At 45.8% G+C, this 15,852-nt stretch overlaps 1 protein-coding gene across 4 annotated transcripts in view; it reads right to left on the reverse strand.

The window, feature by feature from the left end:
- Window positions 1-3,685: 3,685 nt before the first annotated feature.
- Window positions 3,686-15,852, reverse strand: part of ZNF346 (zinc finger protein 346) — a 30,591-nt gene continuing 18,424 nt past the window's right edge. Inside the window, exons 5-7 of one of the 4 annotated variants that reach the window (XM_028102774.1) lie at window positions 14,104-14,289; window positions 7,546-7,639; window positions 3,686-5,122 (exon numbers count right to left, since the gene is read on the reverse strand). In XM_028102774.1, coding sequence (XP_027958575.1) covers window positions 5,035-5,122; window positions 7,546-7,639; window positions 14,104-14,289 — 368 coding nt within the window. In that variant the 3' untranslated portion in view covers window positions 3,686-5,034. Of the gene's footprint in view, window positions 5,123-7,545; window positions 7,640-8,656; window positions 8,748-14,103; window positions 14,338-15,852 lie in introns of those variants that run through there. The other 3 variants (XM_028102773.1, XM_028102776.2, XM_028102775.1) reach the window with 3 other exon arrangements.

Here is a 15,852-nt window from a genome sequence, read left to right on the forward strand (position 1 = left end):
CCACATACATAGCTGCGGGTCTGCACTGAGTGGTTATTACATCCCAACTTGCTTTTCTTTTTTTTTTTTTTTAAGATTTTATTTATTTATTTGAGAGAGAGAATGAGATAGAGAGAGCATGAGAGGGGGGAGGGTCCGAGGGAGAAGCAGACTCACTGCTGAGCAGGGAGCCCAATGCAGGACTCGATCCCGGGACTCCAGGACCATGACCTGAGCTGAAGGCAGTCGCTTAACCAACTGAGCCACCCAGGCGCCCCTTTCCCAACTTGCTTTTCATCCAGCTCTGGGTTAAGAGCTTTACATGCATGATTCCATTGTGTTCTCCTCAGATGTCATTGGCTGCGGAAACTGAGGTGCCCCTGAGATGCCTGGGCTAAGCTGAGGGTCCTTAGCAGTGAAAGGTGACTTCTGGCTGGAGCCCTGGGAAGAGCCACCTCTGGCCAGCATGTCCCCCCCACCCCCCAATCAGATTGAATTAGGTTTCTGGCATTTCATAAATCATTGACACTTAATACAGGACTCTGTGCCAGATGCCATCTCCTTCTGGCCTCACATCCCCAGGGAGACCCAGGGCTTACTTCAGGCCAATAATATAAGGAACATTTACATAGTCCTCATTTACATAGTATCTATCACATGTCAGGTACTGTAATTGTTTCATATGCATCTATTCTTTTAATTCCCCAAACAACCCTCTAAGGTAGATAGTAATGTTTCAGGAGTAGGTACAGGGCAGTTTGCCAAGATCACACAGCCCTGAAGAGCTATGATATGAACCCCTGAACCCCGGCTGCCTGACTCCAGCTTGAGTTTTTGCTGCTACACTAGACCGCCTCTTCAGGGCTGACACCTCTCCCTCCATGAGACCTTTCTTAGCCACCAGAGTCACGGGCATGAGCTCCCTCTGATGTTTGCCTTTTGGATTGGGTATTGTGGGTCCTGGGCACTGACATGAGAGACCATTCCAGGCTAGGGAAATTCAAATCTGATCCCAGGGATGCTCAGAGTAAGAGGGGCCCTGATGTGAAGTCATGTGCCACAACAATGTCCAATATTAGAAAGACTGACAATACCAAGTGCTATCAAGTTGTTAAGTTGGTAGAACCACAGTGGAAAACCATATGGTAGTATCTAGACGAGCTAAGCACACACCTATCCTATCATGCAGCAATTCTATTCCTGGGTTTATGTGTGTGCATGTACACCAAATGACACATACAAAATTTTTCATAAGAGCTTTATTTATAATAGTTCAAAATGGAAATAACCCAATCGTCCATCAACAGAATGGCTAAACTGTGGTGTATTCATATAATGGACTACGACTACACAGCATGAAAAAAATGAACTTCTCACACACACAAAAACATGGATGAATCTCAGACATAATATTAAGCAAAAGAGGATGTGATTCCATTTTTATAAAATTCAAGAGCAAGCAAAACTAATCTATGGTGATAGAGGTCAATACAGTGTTTACTTCTGGGAGATAATAACTAGGAAGGGGAACAAGGGAAACTTCGGGGGAGCTGGCAGTGTTCTGTATCTTGGTCTGGAGGGTGACTGCCCAGATGTGCACACATATGTAAGCATTATCAAATTGTACTTAAAAAATTAGAGCACATTACAAAATGTAGCTCAGAAAGCTAGGGAAAAAGTGGTATTTCAAATAAAGACAATTTCTGGGTATGGCTTAAAGCAGTTATTTTTGCCCACCCCCAACCACTCTTCTCCCTTAGTCTGGAAGGAGCCCCACACTTTCTTCTTTTCTCTTCCAGTCAATGTGTTTTAGGTGGAGCTCATTCTTTCCCAGGCCCCAAATCAGGGCACCATTTCCCCTAGTTGCAGTGACTGGTTTAGGAATCGGAACAGGGCCAAGTTGGCTAATGAATCAATCCAGAATTTTTTCTTGGAACTAGTAAGAAAAGATGTTTTTTCTGTACTGTAGTTGCCTATCTATCAGGATACAAGCCTGGAGCTGCCACTGGCCATCTTGCTACCTTCTGGAGAGTCTGCCTGAGAAAGAGGCCACATAGAGGAAAGCAGAGTGAGATTAAATTCTTCCTGAAGACAGTGTGTCAGAACCTGGATCTAGCCATTCCTGTACTGAAATTTTTCATTTGGTGAATCAATAAATTTTCCTTTTTAGCTAATCATTTTGACTTCAGTTTATTACAGTAATAACTAGAGTCTAATACACTGGAAGTCTTGGGTAAAATTATGAGAAGTATGCGGGGGCTTGGAATATAAAATAACCACTGAGCCTTGTCCAATCTATTTTATGGTTGCTTGCTCTGTGAGACCATAGCCCTGCCAGAAGGTGGGTGGCACAGACCCAGGGGTCCTGTGGGAAGGATTCTGGTCCTTGTTTGAAAAGGGTTCCAGACTAGCAATCTAGAGAACTGGATTCCACTCTCCATTTTGTTGCTTCTTAGTGGCAGGACCTTGGGCAAGATACTATACCTTTCTATAAAATGGAATATCATTACCTAGCTCAAAAGGCTGTTATGTAGATCAAATGCAAGTTTCCCAACTTCTCCAGCTTTTTCATACCCTTAGGTGAGTTAGTGCCCGCATCTGGGCATTCTCATTGCACCCTTTATGATCCTCTGACCATCGCCATAATGATCTTTATAGTGTGTGAGCTCCCCAATGGCAAGAAAATGTTCATCCCTGTGCCCTCTTGCCAACAGGGCTGGGCACACGGCTAGCAGAGACTCCTGAATCCAGACTAAGAGGTCTTATGGGCCAAGGGCTCATGATCTGACAGCCCACCCACCCTTCGGCCCTTCATTCCCTTGCCTGATAGATGAGGCTGATTCTGACACTCTGGATAAGGTAAGGACTCCAGGGAAACTGCTGGGACAGTCCTGGGCTTTGAATGCTGAGAGCTGAGAATCCACCATGGGGGCTGCATAGGGCCCTTCCCAGCTTGTCAACAGCAGGTGCCAAGAACAGTTTGCTGAGTGAAGAATGGGGGCTGAGGCTGCCTGGGTACCCTCCTCAGATCTGGCTGTCTGAGACAAACATTGGACAAAGGGCTCCTGAGGCCATCACACTCACTCCTTCCGTAGCTCATTTCTGGGTCATAGAAAAGCTTCCTGCAAGAATCTCTAGGCCTATAAGTTGATGGAACAAACCTAGTGCTAGTAAGAGCTGTGTTGGGAAAGGCCATCTTTCCTTATACACCCTCATTCATTCATACATTCATTCATTCAACAAACACTTCATGACACACCACTCCACATTAGAGAAGTAGAGATGAAAGAGGCTAGGTCTCAGCCCTGAAGGGATTAGCCTGGAGAGAGCCGTATTGGACACAGCCTCCATTTTGGCTTCCCCGTCTGTCTCCTGCCCTGCTCCCCTGCATCTCTTCTCCACCGAACAGCCAGAATGATCCTCTCAAACAAAGTAGATTCTCAGCTTAACCCCCCTAAAGACCTCCATAAAGCCCTCAGTGACAGGGGGAAGTAGAGTGGACGAGGTGGTATTAAGTTTAGGGCGCCTGGGAAGGCTTCAACAAGGTTGCCAAGCAATTTAGATGTTTATCTCTGTCCCACCTCTTAAGATCAGTATTTGGAGCTCTGGGAGTCTGAGAGGGGCGAGGGTAAGCGGTCAAGACACACATATTAGATCCAACGGCAATCTGGCACCAAATCCCAGGTCTGTTAAGTTGCAGTCTGGCTCATGGGAGAAATTCTTTATTTCGATGCTTCAGTGACCAAGAGACAGAGCATATGCGCACGCACACACACCCATACACAATACAGCAAGGCGTTTCACAGGCAAAGGGACAGGCAATCGGGGGACAAGGCCATGAGAGCAGCTAGGAGCTTCTCTGACTCAATGAAGAGGGGCCTATGATGGTGACACTCCTTGGAATTCCTGCTTGAAAGCTACAAGGAAAAATCCACTCCCATTGAAGTCCTCAGCTATAAAACACAGCAGAGTTGGAGAAATCGAAGCTTGGGGCCTGGGAAACATCTTTTTCCTCATTGCAGAAACCTGTACCAGCTCTCTTTTCTTTCCCTGGGGGTCGTATCCTGTTCCCTGGTACCCAGGAATCTCCTGGTGGATGATGGGAGAGGGCTAGCACCACAGCAACCTGGGCAGGTGGTCTGCTGCATAAGGAGAAGGAGAGGGCTAGAGGGCCAAGGAGCAGCGATGAACCTCAGAGCTGGCTGGCATGAGGTGGTTTGCCTTTAATGGCACAGAACCATCAGAGGAATTTGCATATGGGGACTTGCCCACATGCCCCTGGGTCAGAGCACCTCTCTGACAGAGGAGGAGAAAGACCCCCCTTGGAGCTTTCCATGATGCCATAGGGTACTGAGGCCTCCTCCAGCTCTAGCTTTTCCCCAGCTGCTGCAGATCCTTAGCACCATTCAGGAACCGTGGAGCAGGGGCAGGAAGGACAGCACTGCTCTGCCGGGACTGTGTCATTGCTCCAGGAGGAAACCTCGCAGTGGGCAGAAAGCTGTCTAACTGGCCAGCGTCTGGTCGCAGGCTCAGGAAAGCCTGTACTTTTTGAGGAAAAGGGGAGTGTCATATTAGCTCCAAGCTTCCGTGGAGCAGCCAGTTCCATCTACCCTTTCCCACCTAGGCCAAGGTCCGGTGTGAAAGCTCCAGGTTTCACTGGAGCTGCCTAGAGCCCAGGGAGAGCTCGGTTCTTTAGCTGCAGACACTGGTTCAGAACTGACCTGCAGAGGAAAGACAGGCCTGGGGCTCATGACATATGGCCCAAAGAGGCTGGGGAAGGGGAAAGGCCATCCTCCAAACTGCTACCCCGCGAGGCCCCAGGTCCTCTCAGGATTCACCCCCTTCCCTTGTCCCGACCTACAGGGCCCATTCCAAAGGGGAAAAGCAGGGGTGAATTTCCTTGGACCAATCAGAGGCTACCTGTGGCCCACTCCTGCCTTAGGCCTATGTGTTCTCCAGGTATAAGAAACGAGGAAGAGGGAGCCAAGGGCTGACCATGGTCATGGGAAGCTGGCTCATGGCTGGTTCACCCTGGGATGCCAGACAGAAATATCTCTAGTCTTCCAAGGTGGCTGAGTCTTTCTGAATCGGCTGCCTTTGCACTGGAATCTGGCCCAGGGGTGATGCCATTGTTTTTGGTGACCTGTAATTTGAGAAGGAATAAATGCACAGGGTTAGTTTGTGGCGGTTGTGATGGTGCTCCAGGTAGTTTATTCTAAGGATAGTACAGCTCTTCCAGGGCCCTGGAGTAATAAGGAGGGCAGCTCTCCTTTACTGAGGGCCACTGCATGCTATGCACAATGCTTTGCTTCCAGCATCCTATTTCATCCTCATGGCAATTCTACAAGGGGAAGGAGATAGTACCCCCATTTTATATATGAGGAAACTAAAGTTCAGAAAAGTTTAAGTCACCTGCCCCCAGTAAGCTTTTTATTGTTGTTTCTCATTATTCTAAAAAATCCCCCCCTCCCCGTGTAAGCTTTTTGAAAGTGTGGTTGATTCAGGATGGCAGCCCATGTCTCTCCACTATACCAAGCCATTTATTCTGCCTACAGGGCCCTATATGACCCTGTATGACCTGGATAGTACAGACTGATCATTCTCCCTCGCACACTGAGTCAAAAGTGGCTCTCTTGTCACTCTCCATCCCACTCTCTGAGCATCTAGCAACACCTGATATTGTCTTATTTGTTTATGGATTTGTTTAGGATCTGCTTCTACCACTAGATAGGGATCCAAAAGATCAGGGAACACTACTGGTCTTGGTTCCTACTGTAGCGCTAGTGCCCCAAACAGGGCCTGGCACATAATAGGTATTCAATAAATATTTGTTGAATGAATGAAAGCTTACCTCTAATAGCTCCCCTTTTTGGTACTAGCACTACACATACATTATCTCTAACTTTCATGTCAAACTCCACTTGGAATGGCAGAGCACAATGAATGTACTTTGGAATCAAAAGATTTGAATTCTGGGTCTAACTCCAAGTAACTGTGCAATCTTGGGCAAGTCACTTAACCTACCTGATATAAGGTTTCCTTGGGTTGGAAAAGGGGGGGTTTGTGTGTCTTTAATTCAGAGCTGCTATTGCGAATTAAATGAGACTAAATTAGGTGTTCAACAAATTGTATCTATAATCTCACAGAAAAGGAAGTGGAGGTTCAGAGAGGTTTACTGACTCACCCAAAGTCCCATAGCTGAAAGTGTAGGAAGAAAACAGTAAGCGCTAGCATTTTCAAGACGGGGTAGCCCCAGGGTAGGGCTCTGGCTGGTTCCAGGTGGTCTACTGAAACTGCCACCAGTCAAGCTGCAAGGAGGGTATGCTGAAATGGGAGTGAGCCTCTCCTGCTGGATTGTGGGGGCTTGTGTCAAGGTCATATCTAACAGAAGCCTCAAGAGTCCTCCCAATTTAAGATATATATACAAATAAATAAGAAGATCTGCTGCAATGTGGGAAGGGAAACTTCAGGCAGAGAGGACCAAGGACATTTTGACTCTAATATTCTGTGTTTCCACCACCTTTAATTCATTCAGCTCTGTGAGCAATACAGAACCTACCACCAAAGTCAAAGAAATCATTTTAGTAGACTTGCTTGCCTGAAACTCAGTTCCCTCATCTATAAAATGGGGATATTCCCATCTCAGAAAGTTACATAATGGCACACTGTCCACACTACCCAGTTCCCTTCTGAGAGGAAGGGACAGAACCACATGAGCCCTCCCCTGGCCAGGCCCTAGCCTCCTCATATCGCACGGTGCCACAACCCCCTTATAAGCATGAAGCCTTGGAGGGGTGTGCTGTGAGCCAGACAAGCTTTAGTTTGAATTATAGGCTCTGCCTCATACTATCACTTGGAATGGTGGCTGCCTCTGTCTGTAATAATTCCTTCTTCCTAGGGCTGTTGTGAGGATTACCTGAGAGAATTTGCTTGGCATATGCCCTGTAACAGAAGAGCGGCTCAAAGAATGTTAGTCATGTTCAAGGTTTATATGAACAGATGACTGATTCTGTTTACCTCTTTCCTTCAAAGCACTTATCACAATTTGTAATTATTGGTTGTTTACTTGTTTATTGTTTGTCTCCTCCCATCAGAATGTAAGGTCACGAGAGCAGGGCATGGGTCTCTGGCCACCACTCAGAGGGTGTTCAATAAATATTTGGTCAAGGAATGAACAAACCTGGTCATATTTGGTAATAACCTGTAGAGGGAGCTCTTGCCATAGAATTGATGACAAGAATTCTTTAGGCCGGTGGTGGGGACCAAAAAAAGCTTGCTTAGTCAGACTGTTAAAGGGTAGAAAATCTAAGTACTTTTAGGAGACCACCAAGGAAACCATGTTTCTCTACTAAAACCTTCAGCCCAGCAGGTCCAAAGGCTGCAGAGAAGCTGACGGGAGAAAAGCTTAAAGAGGAGACACTTCTTTCTGCTAACTGATTGATTTTCTGTTGACTGAGAAAAGGCTGCCAGGATTCCATTTTAGCAAAGGAATACTTGGCTTTGTTTTTATTTAGAAGCCCTGAATTCTTGTTGCAGACCCTTGAATTTCAAAGGACGATTACTCACTGGTTCTTGTGTTTGAAGCCGCTGACATGAGCTTGATACTGTTCTATGGAGTTCAGTACTATCTTACACGTCTTGCAGGGGTAGCCCTTCCCAGCTGAAACACACATAAAAATCAAGATGCTTAGTTATCCAATAAAACGGGACCCGGGGACTGCTGCTTTTGACAGTAAATGCCCTTCTGAGGATGTCAGATGGTGGGGTGAGGTTAGGTGGTTGGTCCTGATGAGAATCCCAGAGGGCCTCATTGCTCATGGTGACAGAGGCTATGTGCCTGTGTACTTCCTGGGATTGGGAACCTCCTCATGCCCTGCAGCATCCCCAGCATTGAACCTGGTCCAGAGTAGCTGTCTGCTGAGTAAATAAAAGACGGACAGAACAAAGCGGTGACATTTGGTCTAACTGTCTTTTCTACCTTCTAACTGTGCTAAGTGGCCTCATTAATAATGCCCTTCACTGAGAGATCTCTGGGAAACTGTCACTCTCCTTGGGCTTGCAATAATAGTAATTAATGAGAATGCCTGCTATGAAAATTAATCTGTCTTTCTACCTTGGGGCCCACAGACACCCAGTCTCACTACCATGGTTGATCCAATGACAAAGTGGTCTTTGTCCACATGGTCCAGTAGAGAGCATGGGTCAGGAGCCAAGATACGGAGCTGGACTCCTGGCTCTGCCTTCATGTGATCTTGGCTAAATCCCTTCCACTTTCTGATCCTCAGCTTTTCTCAACTATAAGCCAATTACACCATAACTTATAACCATAATACTTAAAATAAAAAGCAGCATTTAACCAAGTACCTGATATAGGCCATGCACACTAAATAATTTTGTCTGGCCCTCATAACGATCCTGTGAAAATCATTACCATTATTTTATAAGTGAGGAAAATAAGGCACAGTCACATGTCTAAGAACACAGAGTTAGGAAGTGGCAAACTCAGGCTTGGCTGGCCACAAAGGTTGTACTTATTCTAGCATGCCAGATATTAGCTGTACGCATAACTTCAAGAGCCCTCTGGTTCTGACGCTTTTCCAATCATCTGTCATCCTAAAGTTTCACAACTCCGGAGTGAGATCACCTAGGCTCAAATCCCAGCTCTATCATTTCTTACCTGTAGGACCACAGGCCAGTTACTTAACCTCTCTGAGATTTGGTTTCCTCATTTGTAAAAGTGGGGCTTCTCTGAGACTCAGGTTCCTTACCTATAAAATGAGGTTAATATTAGTATCAACCTCATAAGGTTATTGTAATGGTTTAAGTAAAAGCATTTGACACACAGTAAGTGCTCAACAAATGTGAGCTTTCATCACTAGTATTATTTTACTCTTATGGGTTCAGCGTGTCAGTCTGGTAAAGAGGTGGAGCGTATCTTTTAACCAGCCTTTTCCTATGGCAGCTGTAGCTACTGTGAACACCAACGATCGCCTCTACTCCAATAAACTAGCCAATGTTCCCAGCTACATTTGTTTCCTTTGTATCTTCAGGTATTTCCTGGAAGACACATCCCTTAAAAGAATTTAAGGGGAAAATTATTGCAATCAGAATTCAGGTCCTTTTTAGACATTAATGGACAGAATTTCCAGAAGCCTTTATTTCAAACCCTCAGCTCTTCTCTCTCTAAACTCTCTAGGGGGTCTGATTCATTCCCCTGACTTTAATTACCACCTAAAACATATGAAACTACCAATATTTAACAGCTACTGACCTACCAAATGGCAGTATCTCTAACCCAGACCTTTCCTTTGAGGTTTAGAGCTGTATATCCAACTGTCTACTTGGATATCTCATGGGCATCTTAAACTTAAGCTGATGAAACCTGGCTATCCACCTAATAGCTTAACACTAAACCTGGTCACCATTCTTGACTATTCCCTTTCCTTCGCCTCCCACATTTTTTTTGGTAAAGATTTTATTTTTATGTAATCTCTTACACCCAACATGGGGCTTGAACTCACAACTCCAAGATCAAGAACTGCATGCCCTACTGACTGAGCCAGCCAGGTGCCCCTTGCCTCCCACATTTGACGGCCAAATCCTGGCAGTTTTACTTCCAAATAGCTCTTGAATCCATCTACTTCTGTCTACCTTCTCCACTGCCACCTTAGTCCAAGCTCCCATCTTCTTCAGTATGAATTACTACAACATCCTCACTGCTGGGGTCTCCATACTCCCCTTCCTCCCTGTTCCAAAACATTCTCCACTTTGTAAGCAGAATGATCTAATAATGCTTAAACTGTCAGTGGCTTCCCAATGCTCTTAGGATAAAGGCCCAAAGCCTTAACATGATCACCACCACCATGACTGGATGCTTGCTCATCTTCCCAGGATCGTTTTGCCCAACACTATTTTCTCCTTACGCTCTGGGAAGCCTTCCTTGATCCCTGCTCCCCCATCTTAAGTTATCCCATTTTGTTTCCTTTTTTTTTTTTGAAGAAAGAGAGCGCACACATGTGCGGGGGGGCGGGGGGGGGCAGAGGGAGAGAATCCCAAGCAGATTCCCCATGGAGCCAGATGTGGGGCTCGATCCCAGGACTCTGAGATCATGACCTGAGCCAAAATCAAGAGCTGGGTGCTCAACCAATTGAGCTACCTAGGTGCCCCCCTACTTTTTAAAAGATTTATTTATTTATTTGAGAGAAAGAGAGAGAGCAAGAGCAGGGGGGAGGGGTAGAGAGAATCTTAAGCAGAATCCAAGCCGAGTGCAGAGCCCAGTGCTGGGCTCGATCTCACAACCCTGAGATCATGACCTTAGCCGAAACCAAGAGTCAGACGCTTAACCGACTGCTCCACCCAGGTGCCCCATTTTCTTTCTCTTTAATATTTTATTTTTAAGTAATCTCTATACCCAACTTGGGGCTCAAACTTACAACCCTGAGATCAATAGCTGTACACTCGGGATGCCTGGGTGGCTGTCAGTTAAGTGTCTGCCTTTGGCTCGGGTCATGATCCCAGTGTCCTGGGACTGAGTCCCGCATCGAGCTCCCTGCTCGGAGGGGAGCCTGCTTCTCCCTCTGCCTGCTGCTCCCCCTGCTTGTGTTCTCTCTCTCTGACAAATAAATAAATAAAATCTTAAAAAAAAAAAAAAGAGTTGCACACTCTCCTGACTAAGCCAGCCAGGTGCCCCATTTGTTTAGTTATTTGCTCAATGCCTACCTTCTCTGCTAACCTCTAAGCTCTATAAGAACATGGGCAATACCTGTCCTGTTCACTACCATATATACAATGCCTGGCATAAATTAGGAAAGAACCTAACAAATATTTCTTGGCTATATATGAATTTAACAAGACCTGAAAACCTGTCTTATGTAGTAGTTGAAGAAACCAGAGGGATCAGTATGGGGCAGAGAAAGCAGACCTGTTCTATGTAGGAGGAAAGGCCCTACGTAGGAAGAGAAAGTGATGGGGTAAAGCAGAGGAGGATCCCGGTAACCTCGGGATGTTGAATGCTCTGGCATTTGGAAGGATTTGACTGCCTGAAATGCAGGCTTTAGTTATGGTATTCTTGGATGAACAAGAGACATATGAGCCTTAATTACAAAGCAAACTCCAAGTCTTTGCTCTGCTTGGTGGATGCTGCAACTTCTGCTTGGGGGAGAGATCTGGACACTCTGGGTCATCTCACATTTGATCCATACTTGTCAGGAGACACTTTGACAAGAGCCCCATGGAAACTATTCTCTGGACCCAATATAGAACTTGACCTGAGTTTCAATGCTGGCTCTGCCTGCTGCTGCCTAGTGTGGGACTCAGGACAAATCACCTCATCTTTCTGATCCTAATGACCTCATTTGTAAAATGGGGACAATCAAACTTGCACAACAGAGCTGCTGTGAGGATTAAATCAGGTAATTACATGTGAGAGCATCTAGCTTAAGCCTGGACTGCAGCCGCCGCAGGTAAGTATAGGATGACTGACTGATAGAAGGAACAAACAAGTTTTGGCAGAGGCCAGCAGGGAAAAGTCAAGCTGCTAACAAACCTAAAACCTTTACTAAGGCGGAGTCCCTATCAGCTCAAGTCACTGCTTTGCATATCCTAGATCAGCATCCTACTCTGTGGGTGAGAAGGGGGTCAGAGTGCATTCAGTGCCTCTACTGATGTCCTGTAGTTGGAAAGCCTCCTGTCAATTATACTCAGAGCTGGAGGCAGGAGGAAGGAGTGTAAGTTTTGGAGCCAGACAGAGCCAGAGACACATACTAATACTGTCACTTAACAACATCAGGTCCTATCAGCTGTTTGACCTTAGGCAAGTCACTCTGAGTCTCAACTTCTTTATCTGTGAAATGGAAAAAATCGTACCTATTTTTAGGAATGCTGAGGGAATTAAATTATAATATATATGTTAATATCTAAGGGGGTGTGATACCCCTGCCCCTGCCTAGGTTTTCATGAAAAATTTTGGCTGGTCTGTAAAGCAGTCAGATGCCTTAAGCAAGAAGAAAGGACCTAGGATACAGTTCTAGGATTAAGTATGGTAATTAGTCTTAGACAAATGGAGGAGTAGATATAGGAAGGAGACTTTGGCTTAAGATAATAGAATGGATACAAGTTAAGATAAGCAGCCTAAAATATGGCAGTGTCTAAGTCCCGGCAGTGGACAGAGATAATGAGAAAATGACCAGGGCAGGGCCAAATAAAGGAGGGCCAGGAGCTGGAGCAAAGAAGTGTCAGCTGCAAGAGAACCCTGGGTCATGCCGGCTGGATGCTATGTTGTCTCTATCAGTCTCAGGCCAAAATAGGAGGGTGTCATAGAAGAAGGGTTCTGAGGAGCTTGGTTCTGAAGTTTCCAGATTCCTCAGCATATGGGGCTGATCCTGTTAAAGGGGAAGGCACTACTTGTATGTGGGAACACTACGTAAATATCCAATTTTCTGTTTTTTCTTTTTTAAAGATTTTATTTATTTATTTGACAGAGAGAGAGAAAGAGCGAGCACACAAGCAGGGGGAGTGGCAGGCAGAGGGAGAAGTCGCCTTCTCTTCTGATGTGGGACTCGATCCCAGGACCCTGGGATCATGACCTAAGCCGAAGGCAGACGCTTAACCAACTGAGCCACCTGGCGCCCTGTAAATACCCAATTTTGAAGAGGTTTATAAAGCAAGGTCCTTCAGTGGCACTGGAAGAACACTCCTTAGCACCCTGCTGAAGCCACTGTTTCATGCCCATCTCATCTTGTCAGTACTGCTCAGTGACGACCTGTGTTTTATGGCTGCTTTGGGTTTGGGGGTTATTAGAGACGCATGATCTCTCCCCTTGTTCATCTGTGGTTTGGAACATCTACAACATCTGGGTGTTCACCTTTCCAGGACTGTGGCAGGCACAGATGACTCTGACCAACAGGTTCCCTGAGGCCAAGTTGTTTGTACTTGGATGCCATGGGGGCCTCAAGGGTTGACTGTCTGGTGCTGCATCTCCATGGCCTGGGTGGAAACCCTGAGGACCCACTGCATGCTCATGTAGGCTCCAGGAGACAGGGACTGTTCCCTCAATGAGGGAACACAGTAGGTGCTCAATAAACATTTACTGACTGAATGAAAGAGACAATAACAATCTTCCCCTCCCCTACTCTTATTATAAGCCCTAAATAGTTACTGTGATTGGGAAGGGCTCTTTTTTTTTTTTTCAAAGATTTTATCTATGTATTTGACAGAGAGAGACACAGCGAGAGAGGGAACACAAACAGGGGGAGCGGGAGAGGGAGAAGCAGGCTTCCCGCCGAGCAGGGAGCCCGATGCGGGGCTCGATCCCAGGACCCTGGGACCATGACCCGAGCCGAAGGCAGACGCCCAACGACTGGGCCACCCAGGCGCCCCTGGGAAGGGCTCTTAACTCTTCATGAATGCTTACTCCTGTGATGCTGACTGGCATCTTGAAGTCAGGGAAAAACTAATGTTCTCTGAGTCAGAGTGGTGTCCTTCACACTATCCCAAGGATATAGGCAGGCCTGAGCTGCTGAGAGATGAGGGGCCCTGAGGATACTCTAAAATCTGACAGAGGCTACTGAGGTCCTCACATAGGAATGTGGATGAGAGGGAGCTTAAATCAGAGGTTGCAAACTGGTGGCCCTTGGCCCAAATCTGGCTTGCAGACAGGCTTGACTCACACAGGGTTTAACATTTTTAAAATTTGGTAGTACATTTAAAACTGAGGGTTTTTTTTTTTTTAAGATTTTATCTTTAAGTAATTTCTACACCTAACATGGGGCTTGAACTCAGAACCCCAAGACCAAGAGTCGTATGGTCTACTGACTGAGCCAGCCTGGTGCCCCTAAAAATGAGGGGAATTCTTAAAGAAATCTGACTTTCTAGAGTCTTTTGAAAAACGGAAGATATGGTAGTAACTAGCTGGAGCTGCCTAGGAGAGGCATATATTCTTCAGCTGATCAAATCCCCTCTTGGCTCTTTCACTTATTTAAATTTCCTGTCTGGTTTCTGCAAGCATTTGAGTTTGCAACGCCTGCTTTAGGAGATGTAAGGAAGAAAAGGCATAGCTTTGGTAGTCGGGGGAACTCCAGTGGTCAGGCCCTGATCCAGCTCTGGGTGTGAGCTGGGCCCTCTTACCTGATGAGTCAGTGACAGCAGGGTCTGCCAGCCGCCCATAGTGTGCCATGAGTTTGAGCTTGGTTTCCTGTTTCCTGTGTTTCTTGCCCACATAATGTTGTTGAGCCATGACAGGGTCGTTGAAAGTCGCATGGCAGAGGCTGCAGAACTTGTCTGGGTCTATCATCTCTCTATTCTGGTGCAAGGCTAAGGTGGAGGCCACAAGGAAAGGGTTTGTAAGGCGTTTCGACAGAGCTGCGGTGAGAGAGTTCAAACAGAAACAATGAAAAGACCCAGAAGGTGCCAAGCTTTCTAGTCTGCTGAATGGAAAGAAAGGCTGGGTCACTAATCACACTTGCAGATGTGGCACTGCCTGTATGACTCACACAGGGAAAGCCTTCTCTAATTGGGAAAATTGGGAAGATTTGGGGGAGCTCAAAGACCAGCTACTTGATCAGCAGCTTTCACTACTTCAGGTACATGAATCCTGATTATCTCATATTCTGAGGAGGCTTCTGCTATCAAGTTGCCCAGTTACAACAGACTAGAAACGTACATGTTTGTAGTCTTTTTATCCCTCAGAATTCCTGAGAACTTCATAGCAAGTGGGACAAGAAATTTGGATGTTTTAGTCCCACCCTCAAAGTGCCCTAGTTACAGAGCTGGGAGCCAATGCACAGATGTAGCAACTGAGGGCCTGAGGACCTGGAGGGTCATTTAGAAAAGGCAACCACACTAGGGAGGCCTTTTGGGTTACACTGCCTTCTAGGCTGAGTAGGGGAGAGAGGGGATGACACTGACATTTAGTTACATGCTTTGTATATATTATTTCCTCCTTTGGTCCTCAGAACTATCCCATGAGATAGATATCATTTTGCCACATTATAGAGAAAAAACAAGGTTCAGATGGGTAAAGTGACTTATCCAAGATCACCCTGCTAGCGAGTGAACCTGTGTGACCCTAAAGACTATGCTGTCTTTGCTATGCCAGGCTGCCAGAATGTGGTAGGGTAACCTGAGGGCTACAGATCATGCTTTCACCTTCAGAAAACATCCCTGGCTTTGGTCAATGAATTCAGTTAGTCAGAATCTGTTATAGGCATATGCATAAGCCTCCTGTGGGTCAACATATATCCTGATACTGATGGCAGGCCAGACTGCTGCTTTATGAAGTGGATGCCAAGACTCACTAATGAGTCCACGTGGCTAGAATGGTGTCAACCTAGTAACCACTGCTTTAAAAATGTGGCCTAGAACCCCCACCAATGGTGGAAGAGAAGTGGGGCTCAGCAGCACTCAGATCGATGGCTCAGATGCTTGTTCATACCTGGACCACTTCAATGGGGGAAGTTTCGAGGATTTTTAGCAAGCCAGAGGAAACTTGCTGGCTTTTCTCACAATGATTTTCCAGCCTAGGAATCTCAATTTCCCTGACCACTAACTTTCCCTGTCCATTGTTTCAGCAAGTCACTTGAAAAGTAATGCACATGTTGTAGAATACTTAATATATGAGAAACTATTCAGTATGTGGTGTTATGTTAAAGAAAAAGCAGGTTATACAGCAATCTATTTATGTCCTCAATTTTGTAAAATAAACAAATGAAAAAACATACCGGTGATGCATGGAAAAAAGGCCAAAGGCATAGAGTAAAAGGGTGCGTTTCAGTATTTTCCAACTTTTCTACAATGAATATAGATTTTTCACATCAGAAAGGAGAGACAATAATGGTTGTTAAGACATAAAAAGGTCATTCTTTAAAAGATACTGAA

Source organism: Eumetopias jubatus, unplaced genomic scaffold (genome assembly GCF_037043125.1).
Source record: "Eumetopias jubatus isolate StellerSeaLion01/CBP00866 unplaced genomic scaffold, mEumJub1_p1.0 scaffold_5, whole genome shotgun sequence".
Classification (NCBI taxonomy): Eukaryota; Metazoa; Chordata; class Mammalia; order Carnivora; family Otariidae; genus Eumetopias; species Eumetopias jubatus.